A 17,983-nucleotide genomic window follows, 5' to 3' on the forward strand; every position below is an offset into this window, starting at 1 on the left:
TTTCTCTGTAGAGCTGATTATGCTTTGCCTTTCTCTGAAGTATATAAGACAAACGGATTGTGACCAAAAAAAAAAAAAAAAGTATTAGTTCACAAGTAACAGTTCCTGATTTATGTAAGGGAAGAGAAAGAAAAAAAAAAGAAATGAATAATTATATCTAACGCAGTATGATGGTGGTGTTAGAAGTTGTAATGTAGGGTAACTATGGCGCTTTTACTTGTGATTTTACATTGTAACTTGACTGGAAATAAATTCCAGACCAAGAGCTCACATACAAGAAGAGCTGGATGGATGGACCATATGTTTTTAACTTTGAAGTTTTCATGATGAAGTTGAAAGATTTCATAAAATTTATGAGCATTCCCCACAATTTTTCATTGTATGATCCAGATGTGAAAATGTACAAAATCATGCAAAGTGATTGCTTACATGAAGTAAATGAAAAGCCATGTCATGAATTGAAAACTATTATTTCTCTCGTTTTAATTTAGAGAAAAGGCAGGAAGGGAGATCAAAAATCTGGGATGAAAAAAGGTTTTGCAACTACCCAAAGTGGTGAATGAAATGATGCTCTCTGCTCCATCACTCCCTAGTTGCTCCCCACCCTCCACCCCTATCACTGTCTTAGTGCAGACCTTCATTAACTCTCACCTGGAATAATCTAACCAGCCCTTTAGTCTCATTCTCATCTAATTTTTCTTCTATCCATATTTTATATGGTTACCAAAGTAAATTGTTTGAGAGGTAAGAGGGATCATGTCATTCATCTGCTCAAATTTCTTCAATGGCCTTGTACTACATAGAGGACAAAGCTAGTGCTTTTCTGCCTGACAGTTCTGGTCTGTGATCTAGCTGGTCCTGGCTTTTCACCCTGGCCCCTTCCTCCCTGTACCCCTGATATAGCAATACTAAATAAATGACTGCTATTTATCCACATTTGCCCTTGCACTTAATGTTCTCTTTTTGCAAATCCTGCTCTACCTGTTTTCCTGGGAAATTTTGATTCATCCTTCAAGTCTATCTCAAATGCTACTTCTTACTGTGAAGTCTCCTTGATTCTTCCAGATGGACTGTAGATATTTCTTTTCCTGTGTGTCTGCTGTTCTTGATGCATGACTCTGTTATCCTATTGTGATTCTCTGTTTACACATCTGTCCTTTTAACTACAGACTTCTTGATGGCAAGAATGAAGAAATATTCTGTTACCTCTAGCCCAGTGCACTGAAGAAATATGTTTTGTGAAGGAATATTGGTAAAAATCCAATTACAATGATTATAACAACATTCTGCCTAAGTTATTGCACACAGTCCCCCGCAGCTCAGGACAAACTGGAGGATGTGGGCTTGGATCTCAGGGTGAGCAAGCAAGCCAATTTTACTGTTCCCAGGTGCATACCTAAAGAAACTAAGGTGAAAGGATGGTCCAGGTAAATGGACTTGAGGGTCCTGATAGGTTGTACTGACATACCTCTGCATGACTGAGCCTAGGATGGATTCTCTGTGTCTTTTATAGCAGTCTTTCTGATAGACAAAGCCTAATAGGTATCTGCTCCTCCCCCAAGTGGGGCTGACTTTGGCAGCAGCTAGAGATCATGGCTCGGTTCCCCAACTCACCTCAAAGTCCCTTATAGAGTATATTTTGAGAACCATTTGAATGGTAAATGGTTCTCCAACCTTTTATTTTCAGGTTGTAGGTGTCCTTCTGTCTAAAATGAGTCTCTTGTAGACAGCAAATAGATGGGTCCTGTTTTTTTATTCAGTCTGAAACTCTGCGCCTTTTGATGGGGTCATTAAGCCCATTCACGTTCAGAGTTACTTGAACTTCTTCTTAAAGGGGAGTTTTAAGAGTCCCCCTTAAAATTTCTTGCAGAGCTGGTTTGGAGGTCACATATTCTTTCAGTTCCTGCCTGTCTTGGAAGCTCTTTATCTCTCCTTCCATTTTGAATGAGAGCCTTGCTGGATAAAGTATTCTTGGTTGCATGTTCTTCTCATTTAGGACCCTGAATATATCCTGCCAGCCCTTTCTGGCCTGCCACGTCTCTGTGGAGAGGTCTGCTGTTACCCTAATATTCCTCCCCATGAAAGTCAGGGACTTCTTGTCTCTTGCTGCTTTAAGGATCTTCTCTTTATCTTTGGAATTTGCAAGCTTCACTATTAGATGTCGAGGTGTTGAACGGTTTTTATTGATTTTAGGGGGGGATCTCTCTATTTCCTGGATCTGAATGCCTGTTTCCCTTCCCAGATTGGGAAAGTTTTCAGCTAGGATTTGTTCAAATACATATTCTGGCCCTCTGTCCCTTTCGGTGCCCTCGGGAACCCCAATTAAACGTATACCCTATAAATAAATATAAATAAAATATACCCTGAAAACTACAGAACACTTCTGAAAGAAATTGAGGAAGACACAAAGAGATGGAAAAATATTCCATGCTCATGGATTGGCAGAATTAATATTGTGAAAATGTCAATGTTACCCAGGGCAATTTACACGTATAATGCAATCCCTATCAAAATACCACGGACTTTCTTCAGAGACTTAGAACAAATTATTTTAAGATTTGTGTGGAATCAGAAAAGACCCCAAACAGCCAGGGGAATTTTAAAAAAAGAAAACCATATCTGGGGGCATCACAATGCCAGATTTCAGGTTGTACTACAAAGCTGTGTTCATCAAGACAGTGTGGTACTGGCACAAAAACAGACATATAGATCAATGGAGCAGAACAGAGAACCCAGAAGTGGACCCTGAACTTTATGCTCAACTAATATACGATAAAGGAGGAAAGACGATCCACTAGAAGAAAGACAGTCTCTTCAATAAATGGTGCTGGGAAAATTGGACATCCACATGCAGAAGAATGAAACTGGACCACTCTCTTGCACCATACACAAAGATAAACTCAAAATAGATGAAAGATCTAAATGTGAGACAAGATTCCATCAAAATCCCAGAGAAGAACTCAGGCAACACCCTTTTTGAACTTGGCCACAGTAACCGGAGAAGGACAAACAGTGTATGTTCTCATTCATTTGGGGAATATGAATAATAGCGAAAGGGAATATAAGGGAAGGGAGAAGAAATGTGTGAGAAATATCAGAAAGGGAGACAGAACATAAAGACTTCTAACTCTGGGAAATGAACTAGGGGTGGTGGAGGGGGAGGAGGGTGGGGGGTGGGGGTGAATGGGTGACGGGCACTGAGGGGTACACTTGACGGGATGAGCACTGGGTGTTATTCTGTATGTTGGTAAATTGAACACCAATAAAAATTAATTTATAAAAAAAAAAAAGTCCCTTATAGAGATCTAATGCTCAACATCAAAGGTGGTTTTGTACATTGAGGAGCTATAACTCTGGACATTCTTCACCAGCTTAGCATTAACATTAGGCAAATACTTAATCCCTCTTTACTTCACATCTACTTTCTAACTTGGCATGCTACTCACAGGACAAAATTAGGATGATTCTAAGTGTAGGGGAAAAAAGGATGGGCACTGACTCTGTTTGAAGCTTTCTCCTAAGTTGGAGTGAACTCCAGTTGATTGTTGATTGAGAATTCTTTGTCATTTCCAGCTGTGACATAATGGAAATATAATTTCTAGCACTGTATTTATAAAATTATGCCACACTTAAAACCTTATCATAATTAGTAGAAACTGTGGAGCTGTCATTTGTTTATAGGAGAACGGGTGATGAGTTTGGTTTTTAACATTGTAACTGAGGTGCCACTAGGAAGCCAGGTGAAGAGTCTAGGTAAGAACTCAAGAACTTCTAAGTACTTGGCTTTATGCCAAGTAAAACAAAAACAATTGGTAAAACAATAACAACTACAGGCTGTAAAAATCAACTCCACCCTTCACTCCTACAAACAACAATGAAAAAATCAGAGTTTAGAAATTGGACACTCTGGAAGAATTTTTTAGGTTCTAGGAGTCCTGGAGTCCAAAGGCATGCTTTATGACTTGAATACAACTCATGGCCTGACCGTTTATTTTGAATCAATTTCAAGAATTCCCTAAGCATATCAGGCTTGGTCTTAGTATTTAAATTCAACCACATTTTCACAGTGGTGCTATTACTTCTGCACAGGACAGATTTATCCAAACAGAGAGCTATTTTCTTGTCTTCTGCTACTGTAGAGTATACTTAAAAATGCAAGCTTGACATCTCTCTCTATATATTATGGCAAATAAAATTTCATTCAATTATTAAAAGTCACAAACAGTGACTTATACAGTTAAAGTCAAGCTGTATAGACAGTATGCATATATGAGGAAAATATTTGTATAATGGTGCACAGACTATAAAACACTTGTAAATAGTTCACCCTGAATCCATAACAATACCAAGTATGAGGCAGGCATTGATACCATCCTCCTCTCACAGATGGAGAAACTGAAGCTTACAGGAGTTCAGTGGCTATGTAATCACACCAGTCAGAAGTGAAATTAAGACGTGATCTTGGTTTTCCAATCAATTACCTGTGTTCATTACACTATATTCTATTACCTTTGGATGACTTACATTGACCTTGGCTTGTTTCTTTTCTTTTTTTAAAGTAGGCTCCACACCCAACATGGGACTTTGAACTCACGCCCCCTGAGATTCTGAGTCATATGCTCTACTGACTGAGTCGGCCAGATGCCCCTAGCCTGTCTCATTTCAAGACAGATTTAAAGTGGTTTACATCTAACCTTTCCCTCCTTCATAACAGAAAAATAAAAATTCCAGACAAAATAATTAGGCATTTAATCAATTACTGTCTCTGTATGAATTTCATTAACACAATTCTTGAAAACTTAAAAATTTTAAAGTAATTTGAATCTTTCATTTGGTTATAAGTACATCTTAATATTTGATATGCAGGCATTATATATATCTTTTGGAATCCAACTGAATTCTGGATTTAAATAGTTCCAGGGTAATAGAACTTTGAGTACTGTGACTGAATTAAAGTCAACCTCATTGCAAGGAAACAGAATTGCTGACCACCAAAATCAAAACTATCATTCAATATACATCGAGGTATTAAAGGCAGATAATAAGATGAAGCTCTAAGTCCCATTATTTAAAATTTTGTAAATTTATTTGAAAAGTCTGTGAACTAGTCCTCAGTGTCAACAAGACTCTGGCTTTAGAGTATACATATGGAGCAGGAGAGATAATGCACCAGGCTCCTCTACCCACAGCTCCCTTAGCATTCTGACTTATAACCTCTTTTCTTCCTCCCTTTATCCTTTCCTCTCTTTAAGGAACTTTTCCTCTTTTTTTTTTAAAAATTAAGATTTTTATTTATTTATTCATGAGACACACACACACACACACACACACACACACAGACACAGGCAGAGGGAGAAGCAGGCTCCATGCAGGGAGCCCGAAGTGGGACTCAATCCAGGGTCTCCAGGATCAGGCCCTGGGCTGAAGGCGGCGCTAAACCGCTGAGCTGCCCAGGAACTTTTCCTCTTTTTCCTCACATCTCCTGCTAGTCATTTTTGTGTATCTTAGAGGAAGAGCAGGACTGTAACAATCACATGAAAATAAGATCATGACAAAGGTTGAAAGGGCTGGATAATGTTGCTACTTCTGTTCAAATTAGATGACATAAAGTTAATAATACACTGACAGGGTTTCAGAGAAAGATTTATTTAGTCTGGAATGGTAGAAAAAGATTTTTGGGGACGCCTGGGTGGCTCAGCGGTTGAGCACCTGCCCCTGGCTCAGGGCATGATCTGAGTTCTCAGGATCAAGTCCCACATCAGGCTCCCTGCCTGGAGCCTGCTTCTCCCTCTGTCTACATCTCTTTCTCTCTCTGTGTCTTTCATAAATAAATAAATAGAATCTTAAAAAAAAAGAAAAAGACTTTTCTTAATTTATATTAGTCTATTTATGAAATGTCGTGAGAGTGCAAAAATACTATGGAAAGATCATCAAAAACAATGAAAGTTTGTGAAATTCAGAGCCAAGAGGAGTCTAAGGAGACATGACAACCAAATGTAATGTGGTATTTTGAATGGGATCCTAGAAAAGAAAAAGGACATTAAGTACACTAAAGAATTCTAAGTACTGACTTTAGTTCATAATAACATATCACTATTGGTTCACTAATTGTGACAAATGTACCATATTAATGTAAGATGCTAATAATAGAGGAAAACTGGGTGTGGGATATATAGGCTCTCTCTGCAACTTTTCTGCACATCTAAAACTGTTATAAAAAGTTTATTAAAAAAACACTCTGGAAATTCATTTTAAGCAGCTTGTTAAAACATTAGTTGTGAGACATCTGCTAGAAGATGCACTATGTAGTTCAAGAGCTCCCAGAAGTTTTACAATGATGGGAAAACCTGGGGAAAAAAAAAGAAAAGCTTTCTTGACAGAAAGGCATACTCCTTTAAAGGTTCAGGTCAGTTGCAAGAAATGATACAATATTTTGTCAATAATTAAAGTGCTATAAGTACATTTATAAGAATCTTTTTCAATAGCAACAGTTGTGCACTGTAACTTTCTCCTGAACTTTCACCCCCAGAAGGTTAGCATTCAGGAAGCTCAGCTGCTGTCTAACAAACTTAATTAATCAAAAAGTCATTTCCGAGCTGTAACTATGAGTAAAAGCGCTTCAAGTGTGCTAGCAAGCCTACAAGTTAATCAAAATGCTAATGCAGTACAAATTAAAGTTGTGATTAACATTTCACAGTAGCTGCTTAAGTGAGTTGATCACACAAATGGGTTAAGCATTACTCATTTCCTATAGCCCCAACCGGGAAAAGGGTTGTTATGTGGGTATGAGGAGAGGAGCTGGGGGTAGAAGGACCCTTCATAATAGCATCACATCATCAATAAACCATCACCAAATTGTCATACAAAAGCTTACAGGTAGAGTCACCCAGGGGGAAATAGCCTTCCAAATTATATTATAGTCCTTGAAGGCAGATTGACTGTAAATCCACAAGAATAAGTAAAGGTGTTTAACACCTCAAAATCCACACATTTGTGTTAGTTTTGGAAATGTGACATGCATCAGCTCTGTGTTGCTTCTTGGTGGGTGGGGAGGGGGAGGGGTGGAAGTGGTACTTTAAGTGTTGTTTCCCATGTTCTACTGAGGAATTAAAATGTACCTTTGATAAATGAAAAAATAACCACTAACTGGATAATGATTCATTTTTTTAGTAAGTTTTTATTTTAATTCCAGTGTGGTTAACATATGGTGCTCTATTAGTTTCAGATGTACAGTACAGTGATTCACCTGGATGGTAATTCTGCACCATGGTTTGGATCTTTGCATTTGGGAGAATAATCATTCAAGATTAAGTTCATTTAGAATTACTTGCTTTTAAATAGTCATCCATTAATAAAACTTCATCAGGCTTCCATGGCAAGATATGAGCTCCTGGAAGTCTTGCCAGGAAAGCAGCCTGAATTAGACTTCCTTGTCTCCATGAATTTGATAAGGTCACGCTAATGTTTACAATAAACAGACTACATTTGTTGGTAGACAATACATATTTGGCAGATAATCTCAAAGACAGTGGAGAATCCACACATAATAAATTTCCCTTTTCAATTCTCTCTGAATAAAGAACTAGAAGGGAAAAAAGTGAAATATTTATTCATTTCATTCGCCATGATATACTGACGTGTACTATATGCCAAGGATTATGTCCAAGTCACCTTGCCAGTGACATTAAAAATAGTTATTGATAAGGTTCCAGCCTACTTTGGATGATGCAAAATCTTCTAAATATATGCTTATAACATTACTGTTCCTTGAAATATATCCATAAAACAGATAAATTTAAAACTCAATAGTGTAATTTTCATCTTAGGATCCTTTAAAGACTTGAGTTGCAGCAATTAATTTTTTTTTTTTAACTCTTTAGAGATTGCTAAATATATATAATCCAATTTTGGAAGTCTAGAAATTATTTACCAATAATCCATCCATCTTTTTCTCAAAATGATCTGAAGAAGCTTTCTGAAGTCTATTATGCTATACTGTCCACTTAAAGATAATCTTTTCATTTGGTCTAAGTAGAAGCATTTAAAAGTGTGAAAGGATTCTAAGAATATACAGAAGATTTTATCTACCATTTGCTATATCAAAACATTTCTTATAAGTATTGGATTAAAGATTTGACCAAGTACTTCTTTTGTTAAGCTTAGCAACACCTGGCCTATTTTCACTGCTAACTGTATTTGACTCTATGATTCTAAAACTGGTTCACTTCATTGACACTGACATTCTTCAATACATTGACAACCCACTGAGCATGTGCTTAGTGCATCCGTAGGCAAATACTCCTCAAAGGTTACATTAGTCTTCCCCCATGGCGGTTTTATCTACTGGCATCATCAAATATTTCTATGCTTTTTAATCTACTACAAATGGTAATCATTTTGTTAATGGAAATATAGACCCAGGTATAGCTATAGTATTTCTCAGTTAAAATTAAGTCAATGAAAAAATATTCATATCATTACATCACTTCTTCCCTTATCATATTCCTTCCTGTTCTCATACTTGAATACATGCATATACACATATCTTAAGTTTATCAATTCAAATCTCTTAAAAATAGATTGAAAATGTAATGTGTTTTCAGAATAGATGTGGGTTAAGGAAAAAACAGTGATTATTTGAAATGTAATGTGCTTTAAGTTTGTCAGAAAAGGTTTACAGAGGTAAAAATGTCAAATTATTGCTGAAATTTGAGCTAAACAACAATTTCACCAATAAACTTTTAGGGATTTGTTTTTGCAAATTTAAGAAGGCTCTCTGGGTGAAGAAAAGTATATGTATCTATTCAATTCGTATATTTCCTCCCCTTCATTTTTGACTAGCACCATTTATGACCATGTTAGATGATAACTAGGCTATTGTGATCATTTTGCAATGTATACAAATGTCAAATGAAAGAAGCCAAGAACCTAACCTAGACAGGGTAGGCAAACTTTGAAGAATGAAAGAGAAACATATAATATGTGTACGTGTGTTTTAATAGGAATGTATGCGTAGGTTGTTCTAGTACACATATACTATATTACAGGTTTTTCGTAATAACGAAATTATTCTTAATTATGAAATTACGGTGGCATTACTCCTTCCCTCGATGGTTGTATCAGCAATCTGAACCTTCCTCCATTATTTCCAATTTTGTAGTTTTAGGGGAGAATATGGGGAGGTAAATGGTTAACTCATTGGTATATCTAGAATAATATAAAAACCTCAAGAAAGAGCATAAGCAGTTGATATAAAAAAGGCAAACAGCATATCTACTGGACGCTGTAGGGTGATACAATAAAGTAATTACAAATATCAACCGTGTTAACAAGATGCTCTTAGAAACTGGTTAAAATAATTATGGATTGTTGAAGGGAACTAGAGTAAATAAGAGGAGGTGATTTGTGTATATATAGAAGGGAGTGATGAATTATAAATATTATTCAAGGCCCAGTGGGAATCCTTGGTTTTAAAAAAAGTGGATATTCCTGTAAAGTTCTCATTTTTAAAACAAATTCTGATTAGACCATGAGTACAATTTTTAAATTCATTCTTATAGGACAAAGGGAACCTGGTGAGATATACCTTTATTATGTATACTGTATGCTGAAAATTGTTTTTCTTTTTGTTGTGATCTTGGGAAGATTACTTAGTGTTCATCTGTAAAATGAGGATAATTGTACTACTTCATTAGACTATGATAATGAATGCAGTGCGCAGCAAGTAGAACAGAGCCTGGTACAAAGAAAAGTTCTCAAAAAATGTTCAGCACTATCATTGTTAATGATGGTCTGCCTTAGGGGCCCATCATCATATAGTGATTTTTTTGGTGTGGCATGCAGGGATAGTGCACAATTCCCCAAATAATTCTGGTCGAATTTGGTATTTATATATGTTAATTCCAATTTAAATTTGGAAGCAAAGCTCTCCAGATATCTTTCTAACTAACCTACAGTCACATATCTGTGTGTGTGTGTGTGTATCTTCTTCTTTCATGAGATTGCAGAATCATCTTATAGTCTTTATTTATTAATTTTTTTAAATTTTTTTTATTTATTTATGATAGTCACACACACACACACACACACACACAGAGAGAGAGAGAGAGAGAGAGAGAGAGAGAGAGAGAGAGAGAGGCAGAGACATAGGCAGAGGGAGAAGCAGGCTCCATGCACCGGGAGCCCGACGCGGGATTCAATCCCGGGTCTCCAGGATTGCGCCCTGGGCCAAAGGCAGGCGCTAAACCGCTGCGCCACCCAGGGATCCCATCTTATAGTCTTTAAAGGCACTGATGCTAAAAGTCCTTTAAAATAAATATCAAAATGCACACGGATATTTTGATCTATTAAATTCAGGCTGCAGCAGCATTAGCTGACAGGTCAATCTATCATCTACCGCATCTGCAAGAAACTTTCCCAAATAACCTAGTAACCTGACAGCACAATCACACTTTGAAGCACACAGCCCTCTGGTTCTCCGCTCACTGAGTCAGCTCCTCAAGCCCGGGCTTCCCTTTTTCTATGAAACACCTGAAAGCATTCAATCACTGGGAAGTTTTGCTATAAATACCAAACAGGAGGTAGTGGGAGTGACTAAGATATAAACTGGTAGCCTTTTGCTATTTGGCTCACTATTGTATTTAGATAGTTTTCATTTAAATGTGGATGATTTTAAAGATTTTACTTTTAAGTAAAAATGAGATGACTTTAACGTAAAGACTTATGGCACTTCTTAGAAAAGATCAGAGATAACAGATCAGGATTTAAAGTCCTGGTATTTCCACTGGTTTCAGTATGGACTGCCTCACATTTAACAAAGTTATTTATCTTCTCTAAACATCAATTTCTTCCTCTCTTGATTAAAACAAAACAAAACAAACAAACAAACAACAAAAAAAACCAAAACAGCAGAGAGGTAATCAAAAGACATCAACCAGACATCAGCAGTTCTGGCTTTGCTGTCAAATTTGGAAAATTTAGGCAAGTCAGTTTAATTTTTGAAACTTCTTATTTGTAATCTTCTCATAAAGGCTAAAAAACATAAAATTTTCCTTTAATACATCCAATACAGAAAGGATGTCATTTCACTTATGATATTTTACAAGTATATATTACAGTCAACATGATCAAGAAGAGGGTTTCAAAGGTGAAATGGCAAGAATAATCAACTCTATAATCACTCAATCTACAAATGAAAACATTTTAAGGAGATTTTAAAAACAGATATGCACAATAATTTTTACTTTTATTTTTGTTCAGTGGGATGGAAATGGAAATACTAGTAAGAGTAACATATAAAAAGGAATCATTACAAAAACACCTCAAACCAAACCAAGAAAAGAAAGACACAAATGACTTTGATATAGAATTTCAAATGAGTATGAGAAGGGAGGGCAGGCTGTGTGTGAGTATGAGAAGGGAGGGCAGGCTGTGTGTGAGTATGAGAAGGGAGGGCAGGCTGTGTGTGAGTATGAGAAGGGAGGGCAGGCTGTGTGTGAGTATGAGAAGGGAGGGCAGGCTGTGTATATTCTGATCTCCAACAAGGAAACAGGACTACACAACTATATTTTTCTTTTGTGAAAGATTCCTTCGGATATGGGTAGTCAAGACTAGAGAGTTTTCATAATCTAAATGATGATTCATATAAAAGGTACGTTTCTATAAAATAAAGAGCATAAAAAAGCTTTAGAGTAAATGACTATGATAAAACAAGGAAATAAAAGAACTACTAAGAATAAGAATACTAAACTAGACCTATTTCCTTGAGTTCTCAAATCATTGTTTAATTTATAAACATTAACTAACGCCCTATTCTTGTAAGGTGTTATTTTTTTTCAGACACGAGGGGTTAAGTGACTTGCCTTGTACCTTATACTAAAATAAGAGCTGAGCTGAATTTATGGTAAGAGCTGGTGGCTCAGAGTCCCACAGAGAGGTCACAAGGTCATGCTGATATTCCATGAGGGCAATAGTATAATTTTCAATCAGCCAGTAGGGCTGCAGCTTGGAAAACTGCTTGAACCAATACTTTTTAAGGCCAATAATAGTCACATTATCAAACGAGAAGAACAGGGTACAATGATAAAACTGTCAATAAGACACAGAAAATTTTACCAACTCCTGATTTTCTTCCCCAAATTTCCATTGGCAACCCTAATACTCTTTTCTCTTCCTGGCATGTTTACTTTAAACACAATCTTATAAATTGCAGAAATGAGAGGATTTAGGATACCAAGCTTGTTGCCATCTTTTTGTGACTTTTTTTTTTTTTTACTAAGGTGGCTTCTGAAAAGCCAACTCAATATTTAAGATGATCATAACTAATAATTTATAATAAAATTCTACCACAATGTCTGACTACAGTGGAGTCATTAAATAAACTATGACCTTCACATGAAGAAATATAGTGCAGCCATTAGAAATTATGTTGAGAAAAACATTAGTGTTAAAGAATATTTAGTGTTATAAATTTAAAAAGTTTATAAAATAACATGATGAAAATCTATGAAAGAAAAAACCGAGAGAGCAAGTATGTATATGTATAAATGTACAAAGAAAAAGAGCTTTTGAGTTTCCAGGGGCAAAAAGGAACAAAACACAACTATAGTACTCTAGCTTGTAAATTTGGTTTTTGTAGGAAAAAGGGTTCGTAATTCTAAAATGACACCAGGAGTATGCTAGGATTGAGGAAATAGTAAATATGTTTTGATTAATGAGAGGTTTCTTATAGGTGGAGAAAGGAGTTATAAATTTAAAAATAAGAGAAAAAAATTTAAAGACCTTCTACAAATCAATATCCCCAAAACAAATAATCCAATTAAAAATGTACAGAAGACATGAATATACATTTTTTCAAAGAAAACATAGAGATGGCCAACAAACACATGAAAAGATGCTCATCATCACTTATCATCAGGGAAATTCAAATCAAAACTACAATGCAGTATCACCTTACACCTTTCAGAATGGCTAAGGTCAATAACAAGAGAAACAACAGGTCTTGGTGAGGTTGTGGAGAAAAAGTAACCTTCTTGCAGTGTGGTGGGAAGGCAAACTGGTGGAGCCACTGTGGAAAACAGTATGGAGGTTCATCAAAATGTTAAAAATAGGGATCCCTGGGTGGCACAGCAGATTAGCGCCTGCCTTTAGCCCAGGGTGTGATCCTGGAGTCCTAGGATCGAGTCCCACCATCAGGCTCCCTGCATAGAGCCTGCTTCTCTTCTCCCTTTGCCTGTGTCTCTGCCTCTCTCTCTCTGTGTCTCTCATGAATAAATAAATAAAATCTTAAAAAAAATGTTGAAAATAGAACTCTATGATCCAGCTATCACACTACTGAGTATTTGCCCAAGGAATACAAAAACACTAATTCATAGGGATACATGTACCCCTATGTTTATAGCAGCATTATCTACAATGGCCAAGAGTGTTTATGGATAGAGGAATGGATAAAGAAGATGTGGCATATGTGTGTATATGTCTTCCTAGAGGGGTAAAGCATGTGTTGGTTACAAAAGGATGTCAAAAAATGCATGTGTTTATTATAGCCTTACCTTTAATAATTCCTGAAAGTTTGTACTTATTCCTGAAAGTTTGTACTTATTCTATTTTATGAAATATCCCTATTCTTTTAAATAACATAAAGTATTTTTCTGATAATAAAAATGTTAAAAGCTAATTTTAAAAACATTTAAGCATTTTAGAAAAGCATAAAGAAGAAATTAAAAATCACTCACAATCCTGTTATAGAGATGGCTACTGTTCACATTTTGATGGACACTATTTTGCATCTTCTTTCTAAGCATATGTGCACATATATAGATGTTCTACATACATAGAGAATTCATACATAGAATTCAAGAATGAAATTGTAATATTTTATAGCATTCTATAACTGGAAAGATACTTAGGTTATTTACAAGTCTTTAATTTTGTAAATACAGTATCTCCATGTACCTCCCTATACACAGACTCTATCTTAAAACACCCTAAGCTAAAAAAATTTACTACAGAAATGTCCAAAAAAGATAAAATATAGAAAATCAAATCTCTTATAATCTCAATCCCTTAGGAGTGCTTCTCTCCCAATCATCTCTCAGCAAATGGCAGCTCCATCCTTCCATCTGCTCAGGAAAAAAGCCCTGGAACCCTCTTTGGCTCCTCACTTTCCCTAAAAACCCCTTTCCAGTTCATCAGCAGATTCTAAGTCAGAAAAAAATCAAAACAAAACAGGGAACCAACCAATTCTCACCAGTTTCACACTTACCAAGCTGGTCTAGCTGCCATGATTCCATGCCTAACTCTAAAGCATTCAAGATATGAAAAGTTCATTGGTAGGGTTTCAGATTCTACACTGCAACTAACCTTCAAGAAATACTGCATGTCAAGTTTTCATGTAGTGTCAGAAAAGAATATCTACAATAACCTGAAAAGGTTATAAAAATACTTCTTCACTTTTCAAACTACATATCTTTGTGAGGCTGGTTTTTCTTCATACACTTCATATATTTTTTTCATAAAACATTATATTATAACAGACTGATTGCAAAAGGAGATATATGAATCTAACTGACTTCTATTAAGCTAGACATTAAAGATATTTGTAAAAATGTAAAGTAATTCCATACTTTTCACTAATTTTCTTTATTGTCCTGGAGAATATTTACTTTTCCTGAAAAATCATGTTATTTTTATTAACATATAATGGGTTTGTTATTGTTATTTTTAAATAACATAATAAATATTTCAGGATTTTTCAGTTTTAATAAATATGGTAAATATTCACAGATATAACCAACATAACCATTAGTGACCACTGCTCTAGCAGCTTGCCTCTCAAAGTAAAATCCAAAATCCTTAATGGTTTACAAACTCCCTACCTTGACCTAACTCCATATTCTCTGAGAAAATAATCTCCATATTCCCTATTTCTTGACTTCATTTCTAGTGCCTCTTTCCACCTTCTTTAAATGATCTCCTTTATTTTTCTTGGGCTATACCAAGTAAGTTTCTGCATGAGAGACCTGGCACTAGCTTTTCATAGTTTTTGGAGTATGCTCCCTCAGATAATCTTATGGCTTATTCTCTTCTTTCAATTCTTTCTTTAATGTTACTTTATAAGCAAGATAGTCCCTGAATACATTTAAAGTAGTGCAAAACAACACTTTCCATCTTTCTCCATTATTTCCTTGATTATACTTTTACCTTTTATAAAAAGAGCAGCTTTCACCCCTTGACTTACATTGTCTTTTCCATCTCAAGTGAAAGCCCATAACAGTAGGCAATCTTTTGCTTGTTCACTGCAATATGCTCAGTACCTAGAAAAGTACCTGGCATTTACTTTCACTTTCCTTTTTTATCCAATGGATAACTAAAATCATCATCTTTTTTTTTTTTTTTAAAGATTTTATTTATTTATTCATGACAGACACACACAGAGAGAGAGGTAGAGACACAGGCAGAGGGAGAAGCAGGCTCCATGCAGGGACCCCGACATGGGACTCGATCCCGGGTCCCCAGGATCACATCCCAGGCCGAAGGGGGCACTAAACCTCTGGGCCACTGGGGCTGCTTTGAAATCATCTTATTGAATTTATATTTACCTTTTCCTTTGAAAATTCTTGGTTTGATTCATCAGATTTTTCTCAACAACACTATGATAAAATATTTTAAATGTAAGGAAAAACAGGAGGGAAGAAGCAGAAATGATGGGAGAAAATATAGGTATTACACTTTCATACCTGACATACTCTGAGCGCTTGGTCCAAGACTGTTTTGGTATCAGTGTCATAATCTGGGCAGGGCAGCATGGTTCTGCTGAGATGCGCCTGTAGTAGGAGATGTGCTTTGGTGTGAGGGCTATCGAATGAATGAGGATTTGATTCAAGGGGAAGACATTTTGCCAGTTCACTATTCATATGATCCTCATTGTGTCTTACTGGCAAATCTGTGTATTCTTCTGCATCCTGAAAAAAAAATAGACGTACATATATATATATATGTATATATATATACACACACACACAGATATATATACATATAGAAAATAATGTACTGGATCAAAAGTACAGTAATTAATGTACTTCCTAGCTTAACTACTGACATTTAAAACATGGTTTAGGAAAACCATAAGGTAACCAATCATGCCTCTTAGAACTTTGCAATACTATTATTGCTCTTTTTATTTATATAATCAACAAAAATAACAGGGGACTTGCTGGGCATCACACACTATGCTTGACACTGGGTTACAGCACTGAACCAGAAACTGAGTTCCTCAAGGACAGACAAGTTCTACAAAATATAATGAATGTTAATGTATGGTAAGTACAGAGTGCTGAAGGGACATTCAGTTTGGGGACCTACTTATTTTAGAGAGTCAGGGAAAGTTTCTTGGGAACAATGACATTTAAGTTAAGATCTTTAGAATAAGTGAAAGGAATATGGCAGGCCTGGGGCAGCAGGATTGAGGATAAGACTGGTGAGGTAAGAAAGGATGAAGAGAAGCATCATTAACTTAAAATTTATTGTATTAGATTATATTAAAGTAAAATGATTTGAAATTGAGAGTTTCCAGTTCCACATGTACAAAGCTTGGAAGTCACCATTCTGTTCTTATGACAAGTAAAAAGCTGAACAAATTGAAAGATCAACAGCTCTTTTTGGACACATAAAAGAGGAGAGGACATGGGGCAAATTGCTCCCCTAAGACTGGAGACATAGGCAAATATAGGGAGTCATATCTAACAGAAGCAGATACTCATGAGCAGAAACCACCAAGAACCATTAAGGAAATCTGAGCTGTATTGTTGAATTATTGGAGGATCAGTGTAAATAACTCAGACTTTAAAACTCCAGGAAGACCCAACCTTAGGGGGAGTCCAAAAATATTTGAAGTTTACATCCAGGAGCTTGACCAGATTCCCATGGGAAGTATCAGAGCGAAAAGGGCCAGGGCTTCCAGCAGGGAGTTCCAGCAGGGGGTTTCCAGTTTGAAATATGCCAGAGAATTTGTTCTTAACAAGGCCTACACTCGAGAAACTAGTTAACCAGAGTCTAACCTGCTAGGGTACTATTAGAGCTTAATTGACCTGGAATAAGGGAAATACTCAACTTTGGCCATTTTTTAGTCATCCTGTCCCATCTAAGCGGAAAGAAAAAAACCTGAGAAACACTTGTGAAGTTCATGGTCCTAAGGCCTGGCTCACTAAAAGATCGAGACCTAATCACAGAACTATAGCATATTTCCCCAACCTCGTCAGCACATTACTAAAGACCTATTTATAGCATTATTATTATTTTTTACAAAGTACATTATGTCTGGTTATCAAGAAAAAAATACAAGGTATATCAAAAAGCAAAACAAACAATGCCCCCCATCCCCCCCCCAAAAAAAACCCCAAAACAAAAAGACCTACGCAATTTCAACAGACAAAGCTAGTACCAGAATGACAAAGATATTAGAATTATCAGGCATGGCAGAGATTTTAGAATTACCAGACTGGGAATTTAAAACGACTATAATTAGTTGCTACTCAACTAATATATGCTAATGGCTCTAATGGATAAAGTAGGCAGCATATAAGAACAGATGGATGGGGCACTTGATGGCTTGGTTGGTTAAACATCTGATCCCGGCTCAGGTCATGATCTCAGGGTCTTGGGATCAAGCCCTGAGTCAGGCTCCACATTCAGTGGGGAGTCTGCTTGTCCTTCTGCCCCTCCCCCATTCATGCACTCTCCTTCTCAAATAAATCAAAATCTTAAAAAAAAAAAAGAATAGATGGGCAATGTAAAATGAGATAAAAATGCTAAGAAAGAACCAAAAAGAAATGCTAAAAACAAAAATTACTATAATGGACATGGAGAACGCCTTTGATGGATTTATTAGTAGACAGAACATACCTAAGAAAAGAACTGAGCTAGAGGACATCAATAGAATCTTCAAGAACTAAAAAGCAAAGAGAACAAAGTTCTCTCTCTGAGA

General features: G+C 36.2%; 1 protein-coding gene across 1 annotated transcript in view; it reads right to left on the reverse strand.

Annotated features, from left to right (window-relative positions):
• Positions 1-17,983, reverse strand: part of ASCC3 (activating signal cointegrator 1 complex subunit 3) — a 349,769-nt gene that overhangs the window by 11,313 nt on the left and 320,473 nt on the right. The window contains exon 37 of the mRNA XM_055329663.1: positions 15,738-15,962. Coding sequence (XP_055185638.1) covers positions 15,738-15,962 — 225 coding nt within the window. The remainder of the gene's footprint in view (positions 1-15,737; positions 15,963-17,983) is intronic.

This window comes from Nyctereutes procyonoides, unplaced genomic scaffold, assembly GCF_905146905.1.
Source record: "Nyctereutes procyonoides isolate TBG_1078 unplaced genomic scaffold, NYPRO_anot_genome, whole genome shotgun sequence".
NCBI lineage: Eukaryota > Metazoa > Chordata > Mammalia > Carnivora > Canidae > Nyctereutes > Nyctereutes procyonoides.